This window comes from Blennius ocellaris, assembly GCF_963422515.1.
Source record: "Blennius ocellaris genome assembly, chromosome: 21".
Classification (NCBI taxonomy): domain Eukaryota; kingdom Metazoa; phylum Chordata; class Actinopteri; order Blenniiformes; family Blenniidae; genus Blennius; species Blennius ocellaris.
Genome location: NC_137670.1, coordinates 52876 through 67976, shown reverse-complemented (window position 1 = coordinate 67976; position 15101 = coordinate 52876). Strand labels below are relative to the sequence as shown.

Below are 15101 nucleotides of genomic sequence, written 5' to 3'. Positions count from 1 at the left end.
GTTATTGTTTTAAGTCGTGTGATTATCAGTGTGTGTGTGTTCAGGGTTTCTGCCTGCTAACTATTACAGTCCCCCCCTCCCCCCCCTCCCAGAGTTCAGGGGAGTTGACCAATTGCCGACAGCTGTTGCTCATTTCTTGCTGCGTCCCGCCTCCAGTTCCTCAGTTCCTCTGGTGAACTTGAACACTCTGCTGAGGACTGGAGCCCTGCGCCGGTGAGACTGTGTGTGTCTGTGTGTCTGTGTGTCTGTCTGTCTGTCTGTGTGTGTGTGTGTGTGTGTGTGTGTGTGTCATGCATGACTGCTGTGTTCTGCTTCCTTCATTCTACCTTAACAGCCATGTTGAAGCTCCTTATCCACTTCAAACCTGCTTGTTCAACACAAAACTTTGGCCAAGTGGCTCAAAATGTCTTTCTCTTCCTTTATTGTGAAGAAAAGCGCATCTCCTGGGGTGTTTCCTGCTCTGTCTTTGATCACAGACACAGAGTTTATCACCGATCACATTCTTTCCGTCCTGTTCTGTACCACACATTGTCATAGGGCCGTTAGTTATTAATCCAGGAAGTTTGGGCTCATGTGTTGGGGAGGGATGGGCGCTGAGTTTCTAACTCTGCTTACAAAGAGGTGACAAGTGGGAGGGGTCAATGCCAACATTTCATTTCTGCTTCCTGCATTTGTTGTGTTGGGGAGCTGACAGCAGCCTTCCTGTTAACTCACTTCTGTGCTGAAGGTTTGATGTGAAACAAGTGACGCTGGTATTTTGGGCTCAGAAGTTGAGTTAAAAAGGGATTATTCCACCCCGCCTTTCAAGGTCCACGACCCTTGTTCAGTTGATAGTGGTTGTGGTGGCGTGGGGGACAGATATGCTGTATATATTTTGATGTAAAGGACAAACTGTCCCCGTGTCCTCCTGTCCAGATCCTGGTGACGAAGGCCTCCTCATGTGCCTGCAGGCGGCCTGCCTCCTGGGGGCGCTCTCCTGGTGGTGACTGTTGGTGGGGAATGGCGCTGCAGAAGAGGCTGGTCCTCGCTGCGCTGACTGTCGGCTCCCTGCTGTGCTTCTATGTCCTGTGTCTGAACCTGGAGAGGCCGTGGGCCTGGTCCATCAGACCCCTGGGCCATTTCCACAGCCCATCAGGGGGGGGCGCGAGGTCAGTGAACCTCAGACTCTGGATCCATTAAAGATGCTTATTGTCACCTGAAACCAGGAGGAAGTAACAGTTTGACCCTCTTTAGAACTCGTTTACCAAAATCTTGGTCAATGTCCGTTAAAATCTTGCATTAAAAAACAACAACTTGAAGTGTAAGAAAAAGGCAACTGGAACATTGTCGTCACTGCTGATACTTCATCAGTGAAGTGTTGTGGTTAGCACTGGTGGGTTTGAATCCCCACTTTCTTTCTTTAAATGAATCTGTGTTTTCTCTCATAGTCTTAAATCGTGAGAGAACTTCATGACCATCATTTTCCCTCATCCAGCAGAACTTCATCCTGCCTTTGATATCATTTTATCCTGTTGAAGATCAGTGAAGCTTATCTTAGTTTACTAACACAACGTATACAAAAGAATTACTTTGTCAACGACAGGAAAATGTAAAGCACTGCTCCACATGGAATATTGATTTGGAAATGGAATGAAAAAAGCACGAGTTATGATGATGAGTCACGTGGTTGATACAGCCGCTCTCCTTGAAAGGACGCTTTGATCCAATCGCTTAATTTTTGTGATTGAATTTGCACTTTTGAATTTGATTTTTTTGTAAAGTGTTATCAATCTAAGCAGTAAAATACATAAGAACAGAATATAAAGTTAAAAACATTTTTGTGACTATTTTCCACATATTTAACCCACAGCTGTGTCGTTGCCACACTCGTCTCACATTTCATCTGTTTTATGTTTTACTTGAGCTCAAGGTCCGACAGACGTTGACTTCAAGGCTTGCAGCCTTCGCTCCCTTCACTCCCTTCACTCCCTTCAATCCCTGTCTTGGCACTAAGGAAGCAAAATGCAGGATTTGTTTTGATTTGTGGTATTTTTTCTGAGTAACGGCATTTGAAAACTAGCACTTATCTTTTGCAGCAAACTTTAGTCTTCACTGCTCCCTGCATACTCTCAACACTACTGCAGCCTCCAGGTTCTTAGAACTCTTGTTCTACTACTTTGATCTCAAACAGTGTAACATTGCAGGATCTTGATGATTTTCCACCAATAACCAGGAAATAAACAAAGTAACTGAGTTGAAAAGTATCCACCTCACATCATGAGATCACAGTTTCAAAATGGTTTGAATGCGTGCATACTTTGTCTAAGTTCATGACCCTGTTAACGCCAGCATGTCTTTGTGGTGGTGATCATTAGCGATATGGCTGTAACTTCTCCAAACTTTAGTTTTGTAATGTTTCATTCCCATCTAACAATCTGAGTTAAATTCCTCTGTTGTATGAAAATAAACCTAAAAGTCTGAAGTGTGTGGTGGAGGATGGAGTTGAAGGGTTAAGCTGCTACATCTTGAGTGGTATGAGGGCTACCAGTACTTGCCCCTCCTCCTTCCACTTCCAGTTGTATCATTGTGGTGCCAACAAAAGAGCCACACAGCGCTCAAGCTGCAGTAATGAGAAAAGCCCCCGCAGTTATTGGACTGGAGGTGGACTCCGGCACACGTATGCGAGATGCAGGCTTTGTTGCAGCGGGCATACACCGGCTTTAAAAGCCAGCAGGACAATGTAGAATCCATTAAGAGGAAGACAGAAACTGCAAGAAGACCTCCACTTGCCCAGCAGAAACTGTAAAGTGCTGACCAAATGCCTTCACTTTCCTAAATGCAATTCTGAAGTTTAGTCAAGAACATCACTCAATTCATAAAATATAGTGTTTGAGAATGAAGCATTTCAGAGTCTAACGATGTCTGCAATTCACAGTATGGAAAAGCTGCTAATGTAATAATATAATAATATTAATATTTGGCTTATCTGCCAAGACACTGGACAATTTCACACAAAACCCTCTCAAAATGATTATTTTATCATGTTTGCATTTGTTTGATCTAACAAATCTGCTTGCTTTAGCAAAAAGTGTAAAAAAAAAAAAAAAAAAATCCAGAATCATTAATCCCAACATGATCAGCACCTTGCTGTGGTGGGATAGTTGGGTCTGTAGGACCCCTGCAGCCGTGCCGGGCCATGATTCCAGGGTCCTGCTACAGCCATGGCAGAGACCACGCAAACACAACCAACCTGGAAGACCAAGGGTCCAGGGAGGACCAGGGGTCTCCTCCTGACCCAGAGGTCCTCTGACTGTTCTGTCTTTCACAGCAGGTCTGAAAAGTCAGAGGACCTTCCTCCTCCTCCTCCTCCTCCTCCTCCTACTAAGCCAGAGGTCAACACTGAGCAGCTGACCCGGCCACCCTCCACCTCTCAGCCGGGCCGAGCAGCTCAGGCTGGAGCCTTGAAGAGTCCTACAGTCGCTGCTGCACCAGAACGGGCTCAGAAAGACGAGCCCCATGTCTTCAAGTCCAAAGCTGAGGGTCGGACTAAAAGTCAGACAGTGACACTTCCCAAAGCCCCTGAGCCGACGGAGCCATCCTTCATCGGAGACTCTTACATGAGCGTGGACCTCCATCCTCAAACGGTATTCCTCTCCTTCTCTTCCTTCCAACTTCTGACCATAGACCTCCATCCTCTAATAGTATTCCCTTCATCCTCCCCTCTTCTTCCTCTCCTCTTCCTTCCTACTTCCGACCATAGACCTCCGTCCTCTAACGGTTTTCCCACATCAAAGAGAAATGCACTCACAGCTTGCTCCCAACTTCTTCCTTTCCACTTCTTCCTCCCTACTTCTTTCCTTCTTTCTGCATCTGCTCCTTCAGATTTGGGCTCTTGGCTTTGTTTGTTCACTTGCAAGTGAACCCAGATGCAGGTTTCCAAGTGGGCCAGAGTTCACTTGTTTAATCTGGATCAGAGTCCAGGGAGCTTTCACACTGACCCAACCGATGTGTACTTTCCCTGAAACGCACGGGTCTGGGCTAAAACAGGGCTGGTGCGACGGCGTCCTGAGTGAGCAGGATAAGATAAGACAGCAGCTGTGGGAAATGCCAACGCGAACATCTCTGCGCCGGAGGGGGGAACAAACTGCGTCTGATAACGTTCATGCTAAAACCTTAAAACAGAGCGAGATGGCAGCTTTCCACCTGCAACACCAGTCACAAGCTCTGAAGTTCAGTAACTTGGTAACTGATTACTAAAATTACATTTCTAACTCACTCTTACTGTAAAATCCTCACTTAGAACAAAGGAGTAACTTTCCAGGTAAAGTTGTATTAAATCTGCTTCATTTTGAGCTTAACTTGTATTTATTTTTCATAAAATCACACGAGTTCTTGGTTTAATTCAATACCTTAAAAAATTAATTAAACTTATTTACAAGAATTTTGTATATAAAAAAAAGCAGAAATCATGAAAATTATTCACTTCCCATAAATTGTGAGAATATAGCTGTTGTTATAGGTCTTAAATACCAATAGGAGTAGCAGTAGTTCATTAATGTTCAGTTGTATCTTTCTAAAAAAAAAAAAAGTCTACTCAGACCTGTATTCAATTTCTCCAACATGATGCTGGAAAGGATTGACTGAAACTTGGTGGGAAAGAAAGTGGCATGATGCAGCAGTTTTTGGTTAATGTCATGTTAATTTTTCTAGTTTTTTTATGTGGAGTGTCACGTTAATGTTCCAGCCTCAATATGTGGTCAGTCCTCAGACAGTTGAGATGTGTTGGATGAAGAAACAGAAAATATGAGTTCAGGTCAACTTTGAATGAATTACACACATCAAACATCCAGACCTTACATTTTCACTCACTCCCTCCTGTTTTCTGGAGAATTTTCAACAATCTGACTTTTCAGGACAAGTCAGCAGTAAACATGAGGCGAAACGGTTGTATGGGAATAACTGAAACCTTACAGATGAAATTCAGCATTTTTTAAAATTTGTATTATTGATCCTTTGATTGTTTTTTTTCTCTTCAATGCCACAATGTGTCAGCAGTCGATGATCCCTCCAGCATCCCTCTTGTTGATGGAGCGAATCTTTTTTTAGTCCTATAATTAGCCAATAATTGCCCCTGGTGAGAATCCGGAGGGCAACATGGAGGATGTGTCGCCTGCTGAGCCAAACTAATAATAACGATTGTGCCCATGATCAAGGATGTAGAGTGTCTGCATGTGGTTTAATGGCTGTGTTGTCTGACCCCCGCCCCCCTATGCAGGACTGCACAGACAGCGTCCGACGGCGGGTGGGAGGGACCGACTTCGGAGAGCGGTTTCTGGAGGGCATTCCAGTCCTGCAGTGGGCCGAACATGTGACTCCTGCAGAGCACCAGCGTCTGAGCCAATATCCAGGAGCTCATGGCTGGGGTGGGATCGACTACAAAAGTAAAGCCTTGTTTACATTTCCTTGATTATGACGGTAGAACAATGAAAACTTGAAGACAAATCAAGTCAGCTGAGCCCTCCCAAAGCGTGCGTGTGTTCGTCCCGGCTGCAGCTCATTACAGAAGGGGGGGCGGCTGAAACCCGAGGGGGGGGCGGTGACGTGATGCAGAGTATGAGAAAATGTATGCAGGCCATTTGCTTGATCTCAGCCACATAGAAGCGTGGTCAGGCACAAGTTACAACACACTGCCACAGATAATTATACAATTTAATAGTTTGTTTTTGCTTTGTTAGTTTTTTTTATTTATTTGTGTGCAAGTTTATATTTGTGTGCCATCAGTGATACGTGAGAGGTGACTGAAAATATACAGCCGCTGGATAATCTCTGTGGCGGATTGACACGATGACGTCAGATTCGTGATCGTGTGGTGTGTTCAAGGACCACTGAAAACTCGGAATTTGAATTTCTAAAACTGATTATTATGGTTTTAACAAGTCAGTGGAGTTTCTTCTGAGTTTTGGGTTGTTATGAACACATCATAGACTGAAAAGTATATATATAAATAAAATACTACATTTTGACTGAAGGGGCGGGACAGTCCGTGTGAGGGGGCGACCCCCCCTCTTGAGACCAAATCTGAAAATGTTCACATTAAAAAGCAAATCTATAAACTGGTTTCTCTCCAGAGCAGCCCGTTTCTGGACTTTTTGCAGGTTTACACAAACTCACTGTTATTGTGACTTTCGTGATGATTCTATTTCATTTGCAATGAAGCAAACATCCTGCTTTCTGTCATCAACAGCACTGGTGGAAACGCTCTCTGTCCTCAACTCCTCTGCTAACTGGCAGATGTTGGACGACTGGACGAGTCGCAGCAATAAGTCTGAATGCAGCCGCTGCGCTGTGGTGGGAAACGGAGGGATACTGAAAGACTCCAAAAAAGGGAAGGAGATCGACGCTCATCACTATGTCTTCAGGTAGTGTCTGTCTCTACTCACAGTTCCGAGCTCTGGTGGCGTAGTACCAGGGTCCCGCTAACCCTGGTTGTAGGCAGCTTCCATCAGAGGAGCACCACAGATGCTGTTTAGCTGAACATACTGGTGATATAGAAATAAAGCGTTTACTTTGATTAGCAGGCATAAAAAGGAGGAACCTTTGTTTTAACGTATATTCTTGGATTGCCTTGTCTGAATGGTGCCAGACAAATAAATGGGCTTTACCTCTTGACGCTTGCTACTTTGCTTCTTTACCTTCGAGTTTATTGTTTCAAGTTGAGCTCAAAAGTAAATTTTTCCCTCATTGTGTGCAGTGACAAATTAATTCCAAAGAAATAGAATGGTTCATGTATATGAGAGAAAACTAGTAAAGCATATTAAAACCACTGAGTCTATTTAATCGGGCTTGTTTGTGATTTCCAGGACCAACGGAGCCATCACTAAGGGCTTTGAGCAGGACGTGGGGTCTCGGACTACCCACTACACCTTCTCCACCAACACCTTAATAAACTCCATGAGGAGCTATGCACATGTCGGGTATAAGGGACCCCCCGTGTCCAAGGTGAGGATGGAAACTGAAGGCCGTCTCCAGTCATCCTCCAGTAGATGCGGACGACAGCCTGATTTATGTCCTGCTTAAAAAGAAAGATGCCTCCTCACCGTCTCTTCTTCTTTCTTGACTCAGCAACATTAAAGCCTGGATGGCTTTTAACTTTCTAAATTGTAATGAAAACAAAACTGAGGTGATGGTGTTCAGGCCCAGTGGCTCCTGTGAACCCCCCCTCTTCCACCTGGGTCCCCTGACTCCACCTGTGAAGACGGTGGTTTTAAACCTGGGTTTTAGAATGGACGTTGATTTTGAATTGGACTCTCAGATAAGGGCAGCGGTTCAGTCCAGCTTCTTCAAATCCAGAAGGCAAAGGTGAAGACTTAAAAACAGTAATCCATACTTTCATTACATCCTGGCTGGATTACTGTAACACTTTATGTTGGAGTTAGGCAGTCCTCCCTAATGAGCCTTTAAAACTAATCTTAAGACACATTTTTATTCCTTGGCTTTTAACCATGTTTGAGACTCAGTGTCTGGTTTTATTGTTGTCAATCTTATTTTTAGTTTTTACTGTATTTTACTGTTTTTAATCTTGCATTGTATTTTTAGGAAACACTTTGGCTTCAGCTGTTTTGAAGTGCTATAAAAATAAAGCTGACTTGACTAGAATCTCAGTGGCGCCTTTGCTCCCTCCACAGGAAACGCGTTACGTTTTCCTGCCTGACCACGACCGCGATTATCTGCTGGTCAAGGCGGCAGCGACTCGCACGCTGGTGGACCGGGGCCCAGAGAAGGAGCAACGGTGAGCCACTCCACTTCACGTCCTTTGTCTTTTCAATGTCCATAAGTCTTTTCCTCGGTCATTTTCCATACGAGATACAAGGCGGAGTGCAGTGAAAGATTGTCCAGACATTTGGTGAAGATGAATCAGATTTAGTTTTTCTAAATTGATGATTGAATTCACAACATGCTAGTAGTGAACTTAACTTCAGAATGATTTGATACTAGTTTTGTACTGCTTTGATTGAACTTCATCATAGACTGATATTGTGCAATTTACAATGAATTTAGACTCTGTTTGGACAGAATTGAAGCTGAATTCTGACTGATTTCAATTTGTTTTCTGAACAATTCAAGAATTGTTTCTGTTGTGATTTTAAACTACATTTAGACCAGTTTTGGACGGGATTTGTTTTTGAGTCTTTGATTACTTTTTTTCCTTTTTATGGAAGGCTAACAGGATTTGGGCTGAGTTGAGGTCATTTGGGTGGTTTTAGAGTATCTTTTTATTAAATCTTTGTTAGATCCCGTTTCTATCAGTATTTTCTTTTTTGGAATTTAGTTTTTGGGCTTGATTTCATGTTTGATTTCCTTTCTGTTGTTGTGGTTGTTAATGAATACATCGAGCAGAAGGTGGCACATGTTGCTGGCTTCATGTGGGACAACATTTCCAATCCAAACATTGATGGTTCAAAACTGCCAGAATATGTATTTGCATCTGTCCTCATGTTTAAATATTGGTCTGGGGAGATAATCCACTGCCTTTTGTCAGTTTCCCTGAAGGAATCATTGTCTTCTTTGTTCCTTTCACTCGTTGCACATGAGTTAAACCACCTCACAGGTTGGTGGTGGCATTAGTTTTACTACAAACCCATAAGATGCCTGGAAACAAAACAAAGTGCACAGTAATAAAGGCTTCATCCCAGTCTGGCTGTATAGTGCAGGGCTCTGTAACCTGCCAAGTGACTCTTTAGCTCCTGTGTAGTGGCTCCCCGAAGCTGTCTGAAAATGTATTTGAAAAAAAAGTTTTCTTCATTATATTTTCACATTGTACTTAAAAAAAAAAAAAAAAAAAAAAAGGTTTCTCATCCTCTGGCTAAAAGGGATAACAGCCAAACTGGCTAAGATTGCATCAACCACAGAAAAACAAGTTGAAAAAAGCTAAAATTGCATGAATGCCAAAAAAATCACAAATTGGTACAAAAAACTGGTCACTTTTAAATTTCTAGTTGAAATGATGAGAACCAAAAATTGAGAAAAAAAACTGAAACATCTCAAATATCTAAAACTAATGAAAAAATAGAAAAGGAGCCTCAAATGGAGAAAAAAAAAAACCAAGCAAAAAAGACAGGGAAACAGGGAAAACGGCTCACAACTATAATATCTTGAATGGCTTCTTTACAACATTTCAAAAAAGTGTATGTTCCAAAGTGTCTGTCTGTCTGTCTGTGAGAGCCACCATTCCCCTCCTGCAGTGCAGTGTTGACTTCATACACATCTGAGGGTAGAAACGTTTCCCACCAGAATTCTGATCATCATCCTGGCAGAATGGATGTTTCCCATGCTGTGGAGGGTTTGGTGTTCCAGCAGTGACATTGTTGGTTCATGTGAAATAAGGGAAGAGCAAACATAGGAAGTCTTTCCAGGCAGCCCTCTTATCAGTCTCAACTGCAACCTGCACTGCTCTCTCACCTGGAAATATCCATAAACTCTTTACTGTCCATGAGGTTCTGCAGAAACTCCTTGACAGTGACGGTGACGTAGAGAAAGATATGTAGGACACTGAGGACTGAGTTGAGGAGGATGATTCTCAGAGTTTGACCCTCCTATTGTGTCAAACCAGCAAACACTGTCCCTTCCCAAAATGTAAATATGGTTCCTATCCACACTTCACCAGCAGGTAGACTTGAGCCCCATTTCCACTGCACAAAAAGTGCAGGAATGTAAAGTTAAAGGTAAAGTTCGGGTTTCCACTGCAAGAATTTGGGCTTTTCTGGAAATAAGCGCTCTAAAGGTTGACGCTTTTGATTCTGATTTTGAGGAGTCGTCTGCTGATGGGTCAGTGATTTACGACACCCTCAATATTTTAATATGTTGGCTGTATGAATCCTCTGTTAACATATTCAGCTTTGCGCTGGTTGTTTTTTTTTTCTTTGCTGCACAACTTTCATGTTGGTCCTGGAAGAGCAGACGCGACGGCTTTAACCGGTGCAGGACAGAGTCCAATGGTGTCACGTTGCAGGCCGGTGTTCCATCGCGCAGGTCGCTGCATGACCACTTACTCTGTCAGTAAATTAAACATTTGGCTGAAAACCTTTCAAGATACAATAATTCAAATGAATAGGTTTGGCCTGATGGTGGCGCTACAGGAAAGGTCAACTTAGTCATTTTCAAGGGTTATTTATGTATTCAACAAATAAAACAAAGTGCCTGACTTTCCTCTCTTTTCTGGATTCAGTGGAGTGATTTTTATTCTTTCATTTGAACAGGAGTGTTTCTCACACTCGTACTGCTTCCAGTCATTTCTTAACCCACAGTCTAACTTTTACCACTTCCACATTCTGCCCTTGAGCCTATCAACGGAAAACAATTCCATTTTCTACTTAACTTTTTTCAACACAGTAAAAACATCTTTCTAACCAGTCAACCATTCTTTAATCTGGTCTTGTTCTTCTCGGCAGTCCATCGAAATACTTTGGGGAGGACGTATCGGCAGCAAAGCTGAAGATGTACCACCCCGATTTCATCCGTTACCTCAGAAACCGGTAAGCCGAGTAAAAGCAGGGTTCACGTTGAGAAAAGCTTGAAGAGATTAAAAGTGAAGAGCCAAAAGAGGCTCAAACTGGAATGAACTGCTGAAAAGACGATTGCTCAGTGAAAACTCTGCTGATGAACAATACTAGGACAATGCAAATATGAAGAAAACAACCAACCCTGGCTGGAAGCAATCGCTGTATTCCCAGTTGATCACAGAAAACACACTGGAATGTAAAACTCGGGCACCATTTCACTAAATGTACGAGCCCACGTTTGGAATAGCAGCTCTATGTGAAACCTTTACAAGTTTGAAGGAGGACAGTGATTGGTGGAAGTCTTCCTGACTTCATGCAGTGTTTTCTAATACACAAACAGTTCTGTTATTCACGTTCTACCATCTGAAGATCACCTGCATCCCATATTAACTTCCACCATTTCTCTTTTATCCACTAATTCTGTAAATATTCTTGTTTCAGGTTCCTTCCATCAAACGCTATGAAAACCAAATATCGGGACATCTACCGACCATCGACAGGCGCTACGATGCTGCTGGCTGCACTGCACACCTGTGACCAGGTGAGTCCTTCCTCCTCTGACATTAGATTATAGAGCATCTTCCTCCTCTATCGTCAGATTATAGAGCAGGGTTCCTCAATTCTGGGCCTCGAGGTCCATTGTCCTGCAGATTTTCGCTCTCCCAGCTTCAGCACACCTCAATCTGATGTTGACGTCATCGTCAAGCTTGTAAACAAGCCAAGTAATGAGGCCGTCATTGCATTCAGGTGTTGCGACTGGGAGAAACCTAAAACATGCAGGACACCGGACCTCAAGGCTCTGAACTAGGGAAGCCTGTTATAGAGCATCTGTCATGGAGCGGTATGGCTCGGTGGGTAGAGCGGTTGTCTCCCAATTGGAATACTGAAGTGTCCTTGGGCAAGACTCTGAACCTCAAACCCCAGTGCAGTATTATTATTATTATTATTATTATTATCGTCAGATTGTAGAGCACATTCTTCCTCCTGAATTGAATGAACCGAGCTTGAAATTGACCCTAACACTGCTGACAGTTGAGCTCATGCTCATGCTAACCGGACCAGTAACTATGATAAACATGGGACACACTGAGGCAGTACAGGATTTTTCTGTCATTAAATGCTTTTCGGGGGAGGAAGTGTAGTAAAGTATTGATTTTCAGTAAGGGTTAGGGTTAAACCCTCCTCAACAGTGAACACAGAAACCTGATGCTGTGTTCATGAATCTGGTTCAAAGACGTAGCCCATGTCACCGAACCGGTTCCTCCACCTTTCTATGTGGGATCTAGAAGTTTAGAGGGTCGAGTTGAAACATGAACCAGAAGAGGGCAATTCATGACAACCAGTCTAAGGTGTCCAGAAACATGCCTGACTTCTAGTTGTTCTTGCTTTGAAGGTGACTGCGTACGGCTTCATGACTCCAGACTATGCCAAATACTCGGACCACTACTACGACAGCACCTACCACTCGGTGGGCTTCTACATCAACCATGACCTGCGCCTGGAGATGGTTCTGTGGCAGCAGCTGCACCAGGCGGGCCTGATCCGCCTCTACATGCACCAGTAAAACCTGGTGACATCACCAGGCCTGATCCGCCTCTTCATGCACCAGTAAAACCTGGTGACATCACCAGTAAAACATGGTGACGTCACCAGGCCTGATCCGCCTCTTCATGCACCAGTAAAACCTGGTGACATCACCAGTAAAACCTGGTGACATCACCAGGCCTGATCCGCCTCTTCATGCACCAGTAAAACCTGGTGACATCACCAGTAAAACATGGTGACGTCACCAGGCCTGATCCGCCTCTTCATGCACCAGTAAAACCTGGTGACATCACCAGTAAAACATGGCAGCGTCACCAGAGGAGAGAACATCTCATTGTCGTCATCATCAGGGACCTTCATCACTGTGAGCATGTGACAATATAACCTCAGCTTTTGGACATTTTCTTTTCCCCTCAACATTTTCATCCGTTTTTGTTTCATTTTACAAACCTAATCCTTATTGTTGTTATTTTATTTACATGATTCTCGATGTTTTGATTTATGACTGTTTTGATTTTATATTCCATTTTTGGATATATTCTCAAAGTATTTACATTCAAACTTTATTTTCCAGTTTTCTTTTTCTTTTTTTACATTTTGGGTGATTTTTTTTCAACACTTACATTTTTAAAATGTAGACTTGATGAAAGTTGTTAAAATAAGTTATGTTTATTTTTTATTAACTTTTGCACTTTATCAACATGTAGATCTTGTGCAAAATGATTATTCATTATTTCAGTATTTCTTGTTCATTTTTTTAACATTTGGATTTTTTTCTGCACATCTAAAATTTGGAATTCTTAAAAAATTGTACTTCAGTCACAAATTTTCTGTTGAATTTAGGCCTAAATTTCAAACTTCAGAACTCAACTTTATATCTAACATATTCATTTGAGACATGTTTTTTTTTTTTTTAAGTCATCCCTCTTAAAGCTGTAAGCTTGCAAGTAAAAAAAAAAAGCATCTTTCTTAACAGAATTGATCTTTAATATGAATTCTGCTGGATATTGAACTTCTTTAGATGTTGTGTCAGAAATGGCTTCATCATTTGTGGTTCTCTATCCAAGACGAAGACTTTTTCCCTAGAAATGAAGTTTCGTGACTATTTCACTCTGTTCTCTTGGAATGAAAGTCTGTTCTTTGTGTGAAGAACAGCTGCTGTGACTCTTCAACAGGCTGAGTTTTATTTAGGAGAACATTTCTCCAGCTTTTAAGCGTGCATGTGGTTGTTCCTCAGGCTGACTTTGTGGTGATTTGCAGGTCTAGATAGGACAAGGTAAAACTAAACGATTTCCACAGGAACTCAAAGATCCACAGACTCTTTCAGATGCTTCATCTCTTTGCTGTCCAGGTTTATTTCTCTTGAAATCAGGGTTTTTGATTGTTTTATATGTCCAATGTTGTTTAAGAGTCAAATCCAGTAATTTTCTTACCTTTCCATATAGTAACAGAAACTCTGTATCCTGAAAACTTAAACCAGAGGTGTAGTTTCTTCAGACTAAATGAAGAGTGGCTGGATTAATGAACTTAGTTTGGGGAGAATTATGCAAAGACATCTTGAGGCAATTTGGAAAGTACCATTTGTTCATTAAGTTAGAAAAGCATGTTTGATTAATCGGTGTCAGATTTTGTGACTGGAATCAACGTTCAAAGTTCTCCCTGTGTACCAACAGCTACTGAGGTTTGACCTTTTTATAGTCAAATCGGTCACCTCATCACCGTTGGACTGAAATCACCTCAACAAACTGCTTCTTCCTGTCAGTTCAGCCTTTTTACAGAAGTGAATCATTAATACAGAATGACTTACAGTTGACCAACTTTACTGCTTTTAAACTTGTGAATCACTTAAAGCCGTGTTTACAGGGAGGATTCATGCACGCAGTCTCTGACAGAGTTTAGTGGCTTGTTATTGTGCGTTCAGTGGGCTGACCAGGGACAAAACTGCAATTGGGTTGTCCACTGGCTTCAAATATCCCTGGTTGCCGCCCTAAATAGACGTCATCGCACTGCTAGCAGTGGCCAGCATCTATTCTGTTGTATGAAGAGAAAGAAACAGACTGTCGCTGTAAATCTGAGTGGGACAAACCATCAAGTGTGACTTTATTCTGACAAGACTAACTTTGTTTTTCTTTGCACATCATTTCAAAAGATGTTTTTCTGTGTATTGAGTGTGAGAGCACCATGTGGGCTCTGTTGGACTTCCAGTGCCTTTTAATGTGAATCAGCAGGTCAAATTGTGAGGTGATTCTGGACGTCTCCAGGACACTGGTGACTTTGTCTCTTCTTCTTTGTGGTTGGATTTTAAGGCAGTCGTCAAGGACTTGTCTTGAGAAACCTGCCGGCTTAAGCACTGTACCTGGAAGGGGCTTTTGTCTCCTGTAATTTCCGCAAAGACCACATACTGTAGGACTGCGATGGAAGGAGAAAAGAATCTAAAGCACAGTGAATCAGGGAATGTGTAATTTAAAGTGTTTATGTTGGTTTAAATTATTGCATATTCAGACTAATCCAGTGAGCTGAACTCCTGGGTATTATTTTTACAGACTGCAACAGATGAGGTGAAAACTGTTTTTTTTGTTTGTTTGTTTGTTTACGTGAAATGGCGTTTATAAATTTGATTTAGTTTCTTTTTAAAAATCTGTTTAATATAAGCTGTGGTTTTAATTCTCAACTAGCTTGATGTCCTTTTTTTCTCGTTTGCAGGATGCATGTATATTAATTGAGTGACTCACTGCTGCCACCGATAGCACAAAGGTAGTATTTGTCTCACTGTACCAGTTTGTGGTGAAGTGTGGTATTATAATGCTAAATGGTCAGCTTTAAAACAATTTGTATGTTTACTTTGAAACAAAGCTCACACCTCTCAGGGCGGCTGTGGCTTGGTTGGTAGAGTGGTCATCTCTTAATCTGGGAAACGAACCTGCAACCTTCTATCTGTCCACATGCCAAAGTGTCCTTGAGCAAGATACCGAACCCCAAACTGCTCCTGATGGAGAGATGAGGAACCTCGCATGGTGG

General features: G+C 42.4%; 1 protein-coding gene across 3 annotated transcripts; it reads left to right on the top strand.

The window, feature by feature from the left end:
• The first annotated feature begins 183 nt into the window (after nucleotides 1-183).
• Nucleotides 184-15071, top strand: st6galnac (ST6 (alpha-N-acetyl-neuraminyl-2,3-beta-galactosyl-1,3)-N-acetylgalactosaminide alpha-2,6-sialyltransferase). Of its 3 annotated transcripts, none has more exons than XM_080517214.1 (12): nucleotides 184-213; nucleotides 916-1148; nucleotides 3311-3623; nucleotides 5255-5420; nucleotides 6224-6398; nucleotides 6840-6978; nucleotides 7665-7768; nucleotides 10428-10511; nucleotides 10980-11079; nucleotides 11932-12447; nucleotides 14787-14837; nucleotides 14937-15071. In XM_080517214.1, the coding sequence occupies exons 2-10, from the start codon at nucleotides 1000-1002 to the stop codon at nucleotides 12100-12102; spliced, it is 1401 nt and encodes a 466-aa protein (XP_080373340.1). In that variant the 5' UTR covers nucleotides 184-213; nucleotides 916-999; the 3' UTR covers nucleotides 12103-12447; nucleotides 14787-14837; nucleotides 14937-15071. The 3 variants fall into 3 exon arrangements, with proteins under 3 accessions (XP_080373340.1, XP_080373338.1, XP_080373339.1); XM_080517212.1 differs by having other exon boundaries at nucleotides 3308-3623; XM_080517213.1 differs by lacking the exons at nucleotides 14787-14837; nucleotides 14937-15071 and having other exon boundaries at nucleotides 3308-3623; nucleotides 11932-12751.
• The last annotated feature ends 30 nt before the right edge of the window (nucleotides 15072-15101 follow it).